The sequence below is a fragment of the Macrosteles quadrilineatus genome, unplaced genomic scaffold (genome assembly GCF_028750875.1).
Source record: "Macrosteles quadrilineatus isolate MER2022 unplaced genomic scaffold, UCM_ALF_1.0 Scaffold_4__1_contigs__length_99947679, whole genome shotgun sequence".
Classification (NCBI taxonomy): Eukaryota; Metazoa; Arthropoda; class Insecta; order Hemiptera; family Cicadellidae; genus Macrosteles; species Macrosteles quadrilineatus.
This window is the reverse complement of record NW_026542597.1, coordinates 26,536,102-26,550,777: the sequence shown is the minus strand read 5'-3', so window position 1 is coordinate 26,550,777 and position 14,676 is coordinate 26,536,102. Positions and strand designations below refer to the sequence as shown.

Below are 14,676 nucleotides of genomic sequence, written 5' to 3'. Positions count from 1 at the left end.
GCTAAAGTTTGTCATTAAAAAAAGGGTTAAAATATCTGTATTTGGTAAGGTAGTTTTAATTATTACATAGAACCAATAACAACAATGATATCTAGTAAAATAACATCTAGTAAAATTTTACTATAAATGCTTAACCAATATAAATAATGGATCAGGCCTACAAGGAGTCAGATCAATCAATTGCTTTAATTGATGGTTTTCAGTAGAGTTTGACAAAAGAAACAAATAAAAACCAAAACCATCTTGCACACAAACAAATGGGATTCATACATGAAAAACAACGGGGACATTGACAGTGAGTGACATGATTAGGTTAATGCGAAAGTTTAACTACCTTTAGAAGTGGATTGTTAAGATTTCACAAAACATGGTTAAAAGTTAACAATCTTTAATTTGTGGCAGAGATCTTCTCCCAGGTGTTGACTAGAAAATGTATGGAACTCCTACACCCTGTTTCTCCCACTAAACCACCGCTGCTTGATATGGTCGGAACCCTTCTCTGCTATCATGATGGTGGGGGCGTTGGTGTTACCTCGGACAATCCTTGGCATCACGGAGGCATCAATCACCCTGAGATTTGCCACACCCTGGACCCGCAGATGTGGGTCCACCACAGCATCTGGCCGACCCAGAGGTCCCATCTTGCATGTACCCACCGGGTGATACACTGTGGAAGTCAAGTGTCTAAGAATACACTCCCGATGGAGTCGAGAATTTGTAGGAAATTTGGAACAACTGGCTACTTTGATGTCATGCAACCTTGCTCCAGCCGCTTTTATCGGTTCTGTTTGTGCAAATCTCTCCAGGAACTCAATTGCCTCTATGAAAGTATCAACGTCCCGCGGGTCTGAGAAGTAGCCAGTGGTGATGATCGGATACTGCCAAGGATCGGTGCTTTGTAGCCTTATCCTTCCTCGACTGTATGGATTTAGAAGAGCAGGTTGAAATATCACTATGAGAGACTCGCTGTTTATTTCCAGAAATTGTTGAATAACCTCTTCTGTAAAAGAAAGGACTTTTAATGTCGGTTCCAATCTTGAATCGTTTTTAGCAGCAACTAAAAAGTAGTTCTGTATGTTAGGATAGTTAATTCCCATGTTGTGTGTGTCTATAAACACATTGACAACATTCAAGCCGATTGAAGACAGTGGACTATTGTATTTCAATAGGAAATCAAACATCTTTTTTTCTATATTTGCAGTAGGATTGTAATCATAATTCAGAGCCAGTATTGGTCCATAATGCATAGCATGATCTTGAAGATTTTCTCCAACTGGTAAATCCACAATAACTTTTATCCCAAGTTCATTCAAATGTGTGCTCGGGCCAACTCCAGATAACATAAGCAGTTGTGGGCTGTTGATGGCCCCAGCTGAAACTATAACCTCCTTCCTTGCTAAAACCCTGACAATATCTCCATTTCTATCAATAAATTCAACTCCGTAAGCCGTATTCGAATCGTGACATATTAGTATTCTTGTGGCAAGGGAATGTTTTGAAACCTTCAAGTTACTTCTATCGATAATTGGAGACAAAAAGGCCTTAGCTGTGCTACACCTTCTTCCATCTTTCAAAGTTCCGCGTATTCTGCAAAAACCAGACTGAAACCTACCAGTGGTGTCTGGATTGTACGAATATCCCAACTCCTTAAAACCCTCTCCAAATAATGAGACTAAAGGCTCAAGTAAATCTGAATTAAAATCCTCAACAGTCAAAGGTCCGAATTCACCATGGTAGTACAGAAAGTCAAGAGAATTCCGAACTTCGCAAGATCTCATGTTCTCGAACTTCTTAAAATATGGAAGAACATCTTTGAAACCCCAACCTGAGTTTCCATCAGACTCCCAACAGTCGTAGTCCCTTGGATTGCCCCGGGAATATATCATCGCATTAATCACACTCGATCCTCCTAATACTTTTCCACGAGGCCAAGTACATCGGTTTCCCTCAAAACTTAGACAGTTCGGTTCAGAAGGGTCTGTCTTGTAATTCCAATCTACATTGGTCTGCAACTGTTGAAAGAACAGACTCGGCACTTCTGATGTCTTTGTTGGGTCTCCTCCTGCTTCAAGGAGGAGAACACTCCAGCCAGAGACCTCTGATAGTCTGTTCGCCACCACAGATCCTGCGGATCCTGCTCCAATGATGATGAAGTCAAACTCCTCCCAGTCTGCGGGACTGTAGTGTGGCGGATAGTCGCAGGGATCGGCTAGCTCACAGTCGGCCTGGGCTAGAGCAGCAAACACCTCGTCTATCAACAGAGCTGCAGGGTCTGTGTATTGAGCACTACATGTACCTTCCAGGAACAGAGGGTTGTAGCTACATGTTGGGAAGCTGGGCCTGCAAAATATTTTGTAGATTACAAAGCACAATAATATGTAGTGTAATTATGTTATTACTCCTTATGAATACATCATTTTACTCTTCCTAAAAGTCATGAACAGGGGTGGTTCAATAAGTCCTTGGAAAATATCTATTTACCTTACAAGTGTAGTAAGAGCGTTTTTACATCACGCAGGTGAATGTCGTGCAACAAGCGGAAGCAGGTTGCATAATTTACCTAAGTGATGTAAACACGCTCTTGCGTAACGTGTAACGTACAAGATTTTACCTGACCCGACAATATACAGGAGGTTACGTACAATATTTATCATTATCCATTTCTTTCATCTTCTAACAGTAACTTTCTTTTACAAACAAAAGCTAGGTTAGGAAAATTCTTTAAAGCATAACAATAAATTCAAGCGCACAGCTGATTTCTTGCGTTGAACGTCGTTGGCTCCATAGAGGTATATTTTTTGAGTTGAGCACTCAATGTTATTTCAATGGGTTTCATTACATAACCGAGTGAGTTTTTTTGATACTTTACTTCACTCGAGAAGTAAAGAAGTTGTACACATCACGCTGGGGATAGGGAAGTTTAACATGGCGGGTTAGGTAATGATGCTAGTCTTTACTACTTCCTTCACGATTTCCTATGTCATGGACCTGTTTCCTTCCCTTCTCATAGCATTTAAGTATTACAGATACATTAATCTAACTGCCACAAGCGGTCCCCACACTCTGCGATGCTAAACTTTTCTACTTCCAACGCCACTTCCTACGTCGTGGACCTGTTTTCATCTCTTTCAATAGCATTTTAGTATTTTAAATGCATTAATCTAATTGCCACAAACATTTACCACACTCTGCAATGCTAGCATTTACTACTTCTTTCACCTTCCTATATCGTTAACATGTTTCCATCCCTTCTCATAGCATTTCAGTATTTCAATTTCAGATACATAAATCTAACTGTTACAAACGGTTTCCAGTTCCAACACTCCACACTGCTGGCCTTTACTACTTCCTTCACCACTACATACGTCACGGACCTGTTTTCCTCCCTTCCCATAGCATTTTAGGATTGCAGATATCAATATAATCGTCATAAACAGATCCCACACTCCGGACTACTCGCTTTTACTACTTCCTTTACCACTTCCTACGTCACGGACCTGTTTCCTTACCTTTCTATAGCATTTTAGGATTGCAGATACTTTAATCTAATCGTCATAAACAGTTCCCGCACTCCGGATAGCTCGCCTTGACTACTTCTTTCACCACTTCCTACGTCGCGGAATTGTTTTCTTACCTTCCCATAGCATTTTAGGATTTCAGATACCTTCCCATCCTTATGGAACAGCTGAAGCCACTTTTAGGCTAGGGCCACACTTGGCGACTTTGTCGCGGCGACAAAGTCGCTGCGTCAGTGAATGAAAGTGCGTAGCATTAAATTAAATGGAGGCGGCCACACTAAGCGACTCGCGACCAGTGACCACTGGCGACAGAAAAACAAACGCGACCGGGAGCGTTTTTCGGTCTCGGCGACAAATACGCTCCCCGTGTTATCTTATGGCACCGGCCATACTAGGCGACAAGTCGCTCGCTCACACACCCTTTGCTGCTCTATTTTCATGTCTATATTGTACAGTTATGGACATGCAATTGTTAAATATGGTAAATATGCTTTTAAAATACCAATATTGTGATTGTCATCGACAAAATAAGTGTTGACATGTTAACATGTGTGCTGTAGAATATATGAGATTTAACTCTTCTGGTATAACAGGAATCCAAAACCTCGCGTATTTTTCAAATGTTGTGCGTCGTCTTCAATGTAAATAGCTCGCCAAAGCTATATTCATCCAAATAAATATTACTAAAAATTTACAAAATTAAAATACGCCATCCATAAACGATAGTTTTAGGGAATTCACTCCATCTGTGTTTTCTCTTCCTTATAGCGAATTTTCGCTATAGGTAATAAGCTATTACCTTAGGTTGCATGGTAAGACCTAAATCCGGGACCGATTTGATTTTTCGTTTTGAGGTCCCCAGAGGCAAAAACACCCACCGGTCAAATTCATATATACGTATACAGTATATACGTACATATGTATGTATTTACATATACAGTGTATACATTTAGGTCTATTTGCCAATTAGCGCAATAATTTGAGCAAAAATGATGAGATTTTAGTGGAATTTGGTACAAATGTTAAAACCAACGTTAATTCAAACGTGCTCGCAAATCAAAATGATCGGACCATGGGAATGGGAGGTTTAAGGGGCTTTGATGGGGTATAAAATTATGTTTTTCTTATTTTTGACCCTTAAACATAAATTTCACAATTTCCTTCCAAACTGTTTTGTTGAGCTAATAAAAATGATTTTGTTAATTGAAGCGTTGTTGTAAACCTAACGGTTACGGAGATAATTTAAACAATTGTAAATTTAAAATGCCCATTTTGATGAAGAATAAACTGTTTTAGTTTGCTTGTTTATGGATATATTTTCATAAATTATAACAATATTTTAATAAATATTTTTAATTTCATACTAAGCCATTAAAATTTAAATTAACAAGCACACCTCATTAGGTTACCTTATTTGTCACAGTAAACCTAAGCATTCATTTAAATTCATCTTATTTAAGTAGGAAATAAATCCAACAAGTTTATCTGCAGGTTTGTTGCGGCGGGGGTATTTAGATATAAAATAAATAGCAATAGCAAGTATTAAACTGTGATTTGATGACGTAGACGTCCACATTGGTTTTTCAAAACATAGTTTAACACATTAATTTAGTAAAAATTGTATTTCTTTTGTTGCAGGCAAATGGTTAAAAACTATTACGTGACTTAGTATGAAATATAAAGAGGCGGTGCACGTATGAAAATACTATAACGATATGATTTAATTTGTAGAAGATTCACTTAAATCTTATGGTACTGCAATTAATAGTAAAAACATTGATTTATTCTAAGGTGGTCAAAAAACATACAAAAACGGTCATAGATCCTAATATATTTTCATAATCAATGACACGATTTTGAAAATACAATATAACATCTCGAAACTCTATTTTTACTGGTATTGTAAAAAAGTAAACTGAATGGTCGAAATTGTCGCCTATTGTGGCCACCCCCTGCGACTTTGTCATTGCGACAAAGTCGTGGGAAAAAAAGTCGCCGCGACAAAGTCGCCAAGTGTGGCCCTAGCCTTATTGTTAGTTCTGTCTGGTTCTCTGTAGATGTGGAGGATTTCGTGTTTTGTTTACAATTTGTTTCTATTATTTTAGGGTTAGTTTCTCATTATTTGTGTCTCACTGTTTGGTTATATAGCGAGTGGATGAGTTATCTTTTATGATTAGATAGTATTATTTGGTTTTAAATTACTGAAATAACAAGAAACAAATTGTAAACAAATAACACCATCTACTGAAAACCGGAGAGAACTAACACAATAAAATTGCCTTCAGCTGTTCCATAAGGATGGGAAATCTACCTTAATCTGATCGTCATAACAGATCCCACACTCCGGGCTGTTAAGTTAGCCTTTACTCTAATGTATCGAGTAAGCTTCAGTATAATCATTGCTCAATAGTAACAAGTGATGTTTTTTCCTTTTGTACTGTATTTACAATACTGTGATTAATGACAGCTAGTTAAAATAGCTACAAATCTACAGAAGCAGCTGCAGAAATGGCTAAAGATCTGCCAAAAGTCAAATTTTCAAAATAACAAATATTCAAAAATAAAGAAAATCCAGCAACAAACAAATCTAGTGTGTGGATAAATTTTAAACCAACCTTTGTTGAGATAAAGCAGAGGTGAAAAAATATAAAAGCAGCCACCAGAAATACATAGCTGCGATGTTTGAGGAAGACTGAGTATTATCATTGACAAATAAGGAAACTTAACGTACAATAACATTGAATTTTTTCTCCCTTCATTGAAACTATGAGTGCTTATTGTTAGGTATATTACTTTACTTGACCTGAGATCTGATGAAAGACACTAAAAAAATCTGCTTTGACAGAATTTTGTTTTTTATTTTTTTAACCAAGCAATTTTTGAGTTATGAAATCAACATCGCCTCAGCTGTATGTGACGTCTTCCATTTTAATATAGAGTACCTGGAGCCCGAGCTTTGCTCGAAAAAAAACATAAGAGAGCAACCAAACTCTGATAGCAGTCTTTGGTAAATGTCAAACGTCGAGCCAGAGATTCGTCGGCGATCCTGCTCAAGATGATCGGCCTGTTGTTCATCATATTTCTTGCACATAGGGTCTGAAATTATTACTAGACTTTCATTCTTCGATGCCCGACTTGGTTCTGATTAATGGTTCTGAGACGTTTGGTGAGACGTACCTATGAGCTGGTTGGAACTGCGTCGGTTGTAGGCGGTATACATGTAAGTGGTAAAATTTGTTTCCCGATGATCGATTATAGCTTCTCTCCCTTGCAGATTCTGTATACATTTTCGCTTCGGAGGTTTTCCGCGTTTCATTCCTTGAAAGTTAATTAACCTTGAAAACTTATAACCTGTATCAGCTGTTTTTGTTAACTATAGCTACAAAAAGGTATTGGCGATAACATGGGAACTTTCAAGGGCTATACTTCAACGGCTGACGGAAACTGGATTTTTCCCAGCCTTGTGACCAACTCCAATCGATTTCTCGTGGTCAAATACCCCATTTTAAACAAAAAAAATAAAAAATCCTCGGACGAAAATAAAAGTTTGTTCGTACACGCACTTGTTTTAGAGTATAGGATTTGCAACAGCGCTGTTAATTGTTTTGTTTTCTATGATTTTACACCTTAATTTCACTTTTTTCACCCTCAATGTATTTCTAGTTCATAGGGTCATACAAATACTGTCTCATGATCAGAATACTGAATCACGGCAACAGAAACAATCTTCTCTCACAATCATGGCAACAATCATAATGATTTTTACAATCACAGTGACTCCTGGCACAGAAAACGTACTACTATAACCCAGAATGCCAACCGCATAGTAAAAAGCATTAAGCGGTTTGAGAGAGCTTTGCCTGTCAATCCGTAGGCAGCGCCACCAGCGTTGCCATGCAATAGCAAAGCAACGCTGGTGGTGCTGCCTACCGATTGACAAGCAAAGCTCTCTCAAAACACTTAATGCTTTTTACCATGCGGTTGGCATTCTGGGTTATAGTAGTACGTTTTCTGTGCTCCTGGGTACCTCGCTTGATCATGTTGAGTGACCTCGATCTTTCATTTGACACGGCAACGCAAAAATGGGACAAACAGTGACTATTGGAGATTACTCAAAATCAAAATTATATATTTTTTCTGTGTTTGCGCCCAAAGTGTGGGGCCCCCGAGCAACTCATGCCTAAGGTCGGCTCTGCCTGTGCCAATCTATTTTTGGAGGGATTTAATCGTCATCTTAAGGCCTCACCAAGTCTAGAAGCTCTTCCAATTAATTGTCCTCCTGTGTATACATAGTGCGTACCACGACATCAAGCATTTACAGCAGAAATGGTTTTAGGACACCATTCAAGACTTCCAGAGGAACTATTTGATCTTGAGATGCCTTGGAGTCAAGTTTAGAACCGCTACCTTCACTTGAGTTTTTGGTTTACTACTGATATTGCAGTGGACTGTCAAGTGTTGATGGACTTCTGTCTGAGAAGCTCTGCTATTATATTCTCAGTGGGTCTGGCTCTCTATTTTCCAGTGGGTCTGCTGAGGTCCGAGTTTCTTCCTTTATGTTCCCTTGTCCAAGAACTTCCCTGTTGGCAGAAGTTGCTATTTTTTAGAGCATCAGAACCTTATGTGTTCTTGATGCACTTGTTTTTAAGTGGCATCTTGCTCTTGATGAGCAAACTCATGCATGGTTGGTATTTAAGTTGTGTTAAGGTTTTGGTTTGGGTTGAGGCTTTTTTTATATCGGCCATGATAATAGTAGCTAGGGAAGAGCCCTACATGCCTGGGTAAGGCTTTTTACTCCAGGTCTCTTGGTATTTTGGAGGCACCATTCAAATATTGTGTACCTACATTAATTTCAAATGTTTACCAATGGTTGGTCTCCAGACTCCTCTAGCAAAGAGGAAGGTGGCAAAGATGGTACAGCCCAGAGTAGCCTGGTTAGAACATTTAACTTAACATTTGCAGACAATTACTTTCAGGGTATTGTTACATCAACATAATTGATTATGTAACAATGTAACAACATACATCGCATTGTCATAGTTATCGCTCATTAATTTTCCTTTTTTCCGATGATAATAGTCAGTTCACCTGCAGGGGTTCACCCTCCCCTATATTCATTTCTGGTGGCTCCTTTTCCATTGTTGGTATCATCTATTATCTATGGTTACTATCAGGGCCAGATTTCCCAAAAGGCCGGTAGGCCCGGGCCTATGGGCGCAAGCTCCCAGAGGGCGCATGGCCGAGAGGTAAAATATTTTTTTAATATCTAAAAATAAAATAAATAGCAATAGCTTAAAATATTTTGCAAGTTGATAAAAAAAACTCTTGTTAATAAAGCATTATAATTTTGAAACTCATTGGGAGAAATAATTGTTAGAATATTTAAACTATTTTTCAACATTATGCATCAATTTCGTTACAACATTTGTAACGAACATTGGTTATGGAGTAGGCTGTATAGGGATGTTGTCGAGCGCCCGAGCGGTACGCTTCGTATTGCCACTGTACTCTTTACACTGCCACTATGCTGGTTTGGGCACGGCACTACTGATCAGAGTGATTAGGGGGCGCATGCGTGTTACCACCCTCACCTCACATGAAGAAAATGTATTACTAATCTTTTGATCAGTTTACAACAACCTGCAGGGCCAAGTTAAAATATATAAAACTTTTTGTTGAATATTAAAAATACGATAAGTTTACCTTTAAAATTCAATAACGAAAAAATATTTATCTGAGTTTGCAACAGGCTTTAGAAAAATTTAATCACCTCCAAAGCACCAATAATGGTGTCATTTTCTCCTCAGCCCTCAGCTCAGACCTGAGGATAATTATGGTTGGCCTGACTATTGCTTTGTTTTGCTTTGCAAATATAATCTGGATGCAGTACCACCATAGATTAACTATAAACTCAAGTCGACTTCTTACCATATTGTTGATTCTAAATATTTTTTTCATGTCTAGTTCATGTTGGTAACACTGGAAGTTAGTTTTGAGTTTTGACGTACCGTAATTTTGTTTCTATTATTTTAGGGATAGTTCTATGTTGTGTGTTTTAATTTCTTGTAATATAACTAGGGTACGACCTATTGTTTATGTTTAGATCTTTTATTTTGGACAAACTAGGTTTTAAAAATAACCTTAATAAAAAGAATTGATTTCAGCTAATCCCTAAGGATGACAAATCTACTAAAGGAGTATGTTTAATCCATGGTATCACATACTGTTATGGAGTTCATGTTTTGGGGCCTGAAATCGGAATCAATGGACATGCTTTTTTGCAGGAATGCTCTGTGGGTTGGTTTTTTTCGGTCCCACAAGCGTGAGCATTTGCTAAAAGCATAAAATTGCCAAAAGTGTTTAAGACGGCATTTTGTTAAGGCTAACCAAGACAATTCTTCAAAAAACTTGAAATGATAAAATTCTGACGATGAGTGGTGTTCAAGCAATTAACATAGGCCTATGCATGATATAGTTTTTAATAAAGGTTTGTAGAAAAGAAACTGTGACCAGACTAGGCGGGGGCGGAAAAACTATTTGGGCCTAGAGGCGCCAAAATGCTGAATCCGGCCCAGTTTTTTTTACTATCTATGGTATTATCATAGATAAAACAAACTTTTTCTATCCTAAAATTCAAGTAGCTTTTTGAGCCAACTTTATCGAATTTAAACCTAAAAGTCAAAAATCACCTCAAAAGTGGCTTCCAACTTTACAATCGAGAAGTATACAGTATACTACAATTATCCAAAATCAATGAGTACCTATACGGAAACCATGGGATTTTAATTTTACTTTTAAGTGTGCTATTCCGTTAGGGTTACGATGGTAACCCTGCGTACAGAATTACCGACCTCTCCAAGTAGTTCCTAGGATCGCTACTAGGAGCGCTACATGCAGTTTTGTTATGACAGCTGGCATTTTCTTGTTTTCTACTCCACTCAACAATTCAACCGCGAGTTGTGAAGTTTGTAGGTTGTTCAGTTCAGTTGTTGAGTTGTCTTTCACAACGTCCGTGGGTTTATCAGTTTTGTTCCGCGTGTGACGAGGATTCGATGGGTGTGGACCCAAATAAGTGCTTGTCAATGTTGTGAATTATTGTAAGACTACTTCAGGTGAGAAACTTAATTTGTTTATGTAGTTGTATTACAGAAGTATACAGTATACTACAATTATCCAAAATCAATGAGTACCTATACGGAAACCATGGGATTTTAATTTTACTTTTAAGTGTGCTACATTCCGTTAGCGTTAGGATGGTAACCCTGCGTACAGAACTACCGACCTCTCCAAGTAGTTCCTAGGATCGCTACTGGGAGCGCTACATGCAGTTTTGTTATGACAGCTGGCATTTTCATGTTTTCTTCTCCACTCAACAATTCAACCGCGAGTTGTGAAGTTTGTAGGTTGTTCAGTTCAGTTGTTGAGTTGTCTTTCACAACGTCCGTGGGTTTATCAGTTTTGTTCCGCGTGTGACGAGGATTCGATGGGTGTGGACCCAAATAAGTGCTTGTCAATGTTGTGAATTATTGTAAGACTACTTCAGGTGAGAATCTTAATTTGTTAAAGTAATTGTATATGTTTAGCTGATATGTTTAGTGTTTTGGTCAATTCTTACATACGTAAGTAGTTATCTATAAATGTATTAAGCCAAAAAGTTTCATTTGCTGGTAAAATATCGTTATTACTAAAACCTCGGTTTAGATAATACATGAATTAATACAGTACCAGTAACCGCAGCGAATGTTTGGCTCTCTACAGAATTTTTTCTAAATACGATGAAACCCATGCACAAATTCCGCATTTTTAGGGCTCAAAACCTGTTTCCGAAAAAAAGAATTATGCACTGTCCTTTTACCTTTAATATTCTCTTTGTTTATTACACTGGTTAGGCGAATAATGCTACAAATTTACTCAAAATTTTTTTTTATTAATTGTAGGCCTATATCATAAAAAGATTTACTTACCTCAATTATATTACAAAATTATCAATGAAAGTAGCTTTTTAACATATATATTTAACCTCAACCCTTTGTAAATTTTGAAGCTCGTTTTTCGTGTCTAGTTCATGTCCGGTGACACTGGGCGTTAGAGTTGACGAAATTTTGTTTCTGTTATTTTCGGGTTAATTTCATGGTTTGTGCTTTACTGTTTGGTTATACAACTAGGGTACGAGTTGTTGTTTAGTTTTATTTGGTTAAACGAGGTTTTAAATGGCTGAAATAACAAGAAACAAATTGTAAACAAAACACAGCTTGTACAGCGCACCGGACTGAACTAACAATAAAATTGGCTTCAGCTGTTCCATAAGGATGAGAAATCTACTGAGGGAGCATGATTTAAATCTATGATTTAACTTACTTATTAACGTTTTTTTTTTCATTTATTTAAAGTCTGACTACAGTGTAAGTGTAGTTAAAACTTGAACTGATTAGGGATCATCTGTTAGATTTTAGATTACATCTCACAATGAAATCTATACAAAGAAAGTTGGTCACTGGTTGGCGTCACTGAATCTTTGGAACAGAAATAAATCAAACGCTAGGAGACGAAGCCCTATAATGCAAATTACCTCTAGGTACCATTCATCAATCCGCTCGATCATAAGCTTAAAAATAACACCTTAATCGTAAAAATCTGTTACGTAAAACTGCTTAAAAAATGTTACATTGAAACACCTTATTGTATCAATAATTGATCATTTAATTGTATTATATAGAAATATTTTGTATTTGTACCTTAATTTATTAATGGATTTGTTTACATAGTCTGAATTGATGTGTTGGTTTATTAACCTTGTTTTACGGTGGTCAAAACTATTTATTTCATACGGTAGGTTTACGTAATTTCGTAGTCAAAAACTATGGTAAAGTGTAAAGTTGGTAATATTCTCGAACGGTTTTTATCTTCGTGTGGCGAATGCATTACACAGTTGTTTTCTCGTTTATGCATATTTACAGGAGTCATGTCTTGTTTGTAAACAAAACTTTTAAAAATTATTGGATTTAGGCCTAACTCAAACTTCTTGAGATGTTTTAAGTTTTAAATCGGACTTAATATTACCTCTCGTATAGCATAAAAGTCTGAATTCATTGTTAATAAACTATAGTCGGTATGATTTTATTTTTATTTATTCTTTTTTTTTATTTATATACAACCGGAGACCACATAAGATTAAACATGACGCCCTTGAGATCCGGTTAAATCCATGATAAGATTGTACTCCAAATCCTAGTCCAGGAGATACAGTTATAGAGGAAGGCACTTTATTTTTTCTAGGGTTTAATTAGCTTATGTTATTTCGAATTTTACAAAATTTTAACAAAAATATCCTCCTTACAAATACAGACCATGAGCTATAATATTTATGTTGCGATGTCAAACATAATTATATTACATCGGTGAATCGCCAATTAAGTGTGTATATATTTAAAAATTACTAGTGGTCGACCAGTGATCGAAAAATCGACCAAAAATAATGTACTAACTTCTCTATTTTTACCCCACGCTGTAAATTAAACATGTGATTGGAATTTCTTTCATTTGTTTAGATTTTCTGTTTATATTTCGTTGTTATTTCGTCACCAGCATAGCAACCCATAACATGTTAATTGTTTCAATTTTAATTTCATATTTTGTGCTTATTTTTAAGCCTATTTTAATTTATAAAGGAATTCTGCAAACCAACAGGAAAATATCTTTCAAACAATATGCGTAGATTTTCCCTGCGATGCACACGAGCTGAGAAAAAAAGTTTTAAATGAACATGCTTGCCTATTAATTTTGTTTTGATTTTCTATTTATATTTCGTTGTTATCTCGTCTCCAGCATGGCAACCCATAAAGCCTATGTTAATATTTTAATTAGTCCTAGATTTTTCTCTTATTTTTAAGCCAATTCCATTTTTGCACTCTGCATCTACAGGAAAATGTCTTTCAAACAATATGCGTAGATTTTCCCTGCGATGCACTCGAGCTGAGAAAAAAACGTTTAAAGAAACTATTAATTAATGATTACAAAATTACAACTGGCTATACTTAAATGCCAGTTTTGCTTAATTTTGTTTTATAAAGGTGCAACCATACCGTGCAGAAAGTGATGATTTTATTTCAACGTGTTACTCCTTGTGGGAGTTTGTACTCGTATATCCGACACCAGGACGTACTGCAGATGTCTCAGTAGTCGCTCTTGACGTTTTTGTCTTGGACCAAAGCAAAAATAACTACGTGGGAACTGGTTCAGTTACAATTACGTCCATGAACGATTTGCTTCTTCAAATCATCATCTGGAGCTATGAAAATACGTATTCTAACGATCAATGGTGAATAGTGGACATTATGTATTCACAGCATTTCACATATGACAGGTTATTCGCTAGTAAAACACAAAGAAACTATCTCTTTAAGTTAAACATACATTTCTGAAATCAGCAAAGCTCATTGGTTTTGAAATTGTAACTAAGCGTATCGACCATGAATGTTTTAACCACAGTATTTGGATAGTTAAAGGTTCCTGGCCAGAGAATTGGGTAATTTGTATGTAACAAATGCTATAATAAAGCTGTCATCTCATTCAACATATAACAATAAATTCAACAATCTAATCTAATTCAAAATACTCAATTAAATTCATTCAAATTAAAATCATCACATCCATATATAAATATAACTTCTACAAGCAGAGACACAGTTTAGGCCTACTGCTGGTCGAGAATGCTCTACAGAAACAATAGATAACATCTGTCTATGCCATTGTTGTCGATAATTACAACCGATGACGTCATGTTGATGTTACTGATGTCACAGGTAGTAACAGTTTCAGCTGTCACGGTTACAACGATTCGTCATTTGGAACGGTAGCGTCATATAAGATCATTGAGGTCGATGATTCATCGTTGTTAAGTTGACAACTCACTGTCATAATGTCTCCAATCTCCAAAAATGATTGTCGATATCAAATATTGGTCCTTTCGTAATTTTATCATTCTGCAACGGCTGACCAATTCTTTGCATTCATCAATAATGTATAACTTGTTGAAAACTTTATTGCCGTACTTCTAATTCTCCGCTTTTTGTGCCTTTTGGCTCAGCTAGATTTTTACATTTACCTAAAGCACATTAATTTTGTGACCGAAAACCAAAATGGTAACTCTTTTTACTCG

At 36.7% G+C, this 14,676-nt stretch overlaps 2 protein-coding genes across 2 annotated transcripts in view; one reads left to right on the top strand and one right to left on the bottom strand.

Annotated features, from left to right (window-relative positions):
• Nucleotides 1-252: 252 nt before the first annotated feature.
• Nucleotides 253-6,609, bottom strand: LOC128992819 (glucose dehydrogenase [FAD, quinone]-like). The gene is made up of 2 exons (XM_054416561.1): nucleotides 6,461-6,609; nucleotides 253-2,340 (listed from the first exon to the last, which is right to left on the bottom strand). Exons 1-2 carry the CDS (start codon nucleotides 6,607-6,609, stop codon nucleotides 444-446), a joined length of 2,046 nt encoding a protein of 681 aa, XP_054272536.1. The 3' UTR covers nucleotides 253-443.
• Nucleotides 6,610-10,905: 4,296 nt separating this feature from the next.
• LOC128992493 (ras-like GTP-binding protein RhoL) overlaps nucleotides 10,906-14,676 on the top strand; it is a 34,857-nt gene continuing 31,086 nt past the window's right edge. Inside the window, exon 1 of the mRNA XM_054416085.1 lies at nucleotides 10,906-11,061. The gene's annotated coding sequence lies outside the window, so the exon portion shown is untranslated. The remainder of the gene's footprint in view (nucleotides 11,062-14,676) is intronic.

Excerpts from the sequence above, each read along its gene's own strand:
- LOC128992819 (XM_054416561.1), bottom strand. The coding sequence starts at position 6,609 with ATGTGCAAGAAATATGATGAACAACAGGCCGATCATCTTGAGCAGGAT. Across the intron at positions 2,341-6,460 it reads GAGCAAAGCTCGGGCTCCAG|GCCCAGCTTCCCAACATGTA; the intron begins GTACTCTATATT and ends AATATTTTGCAG.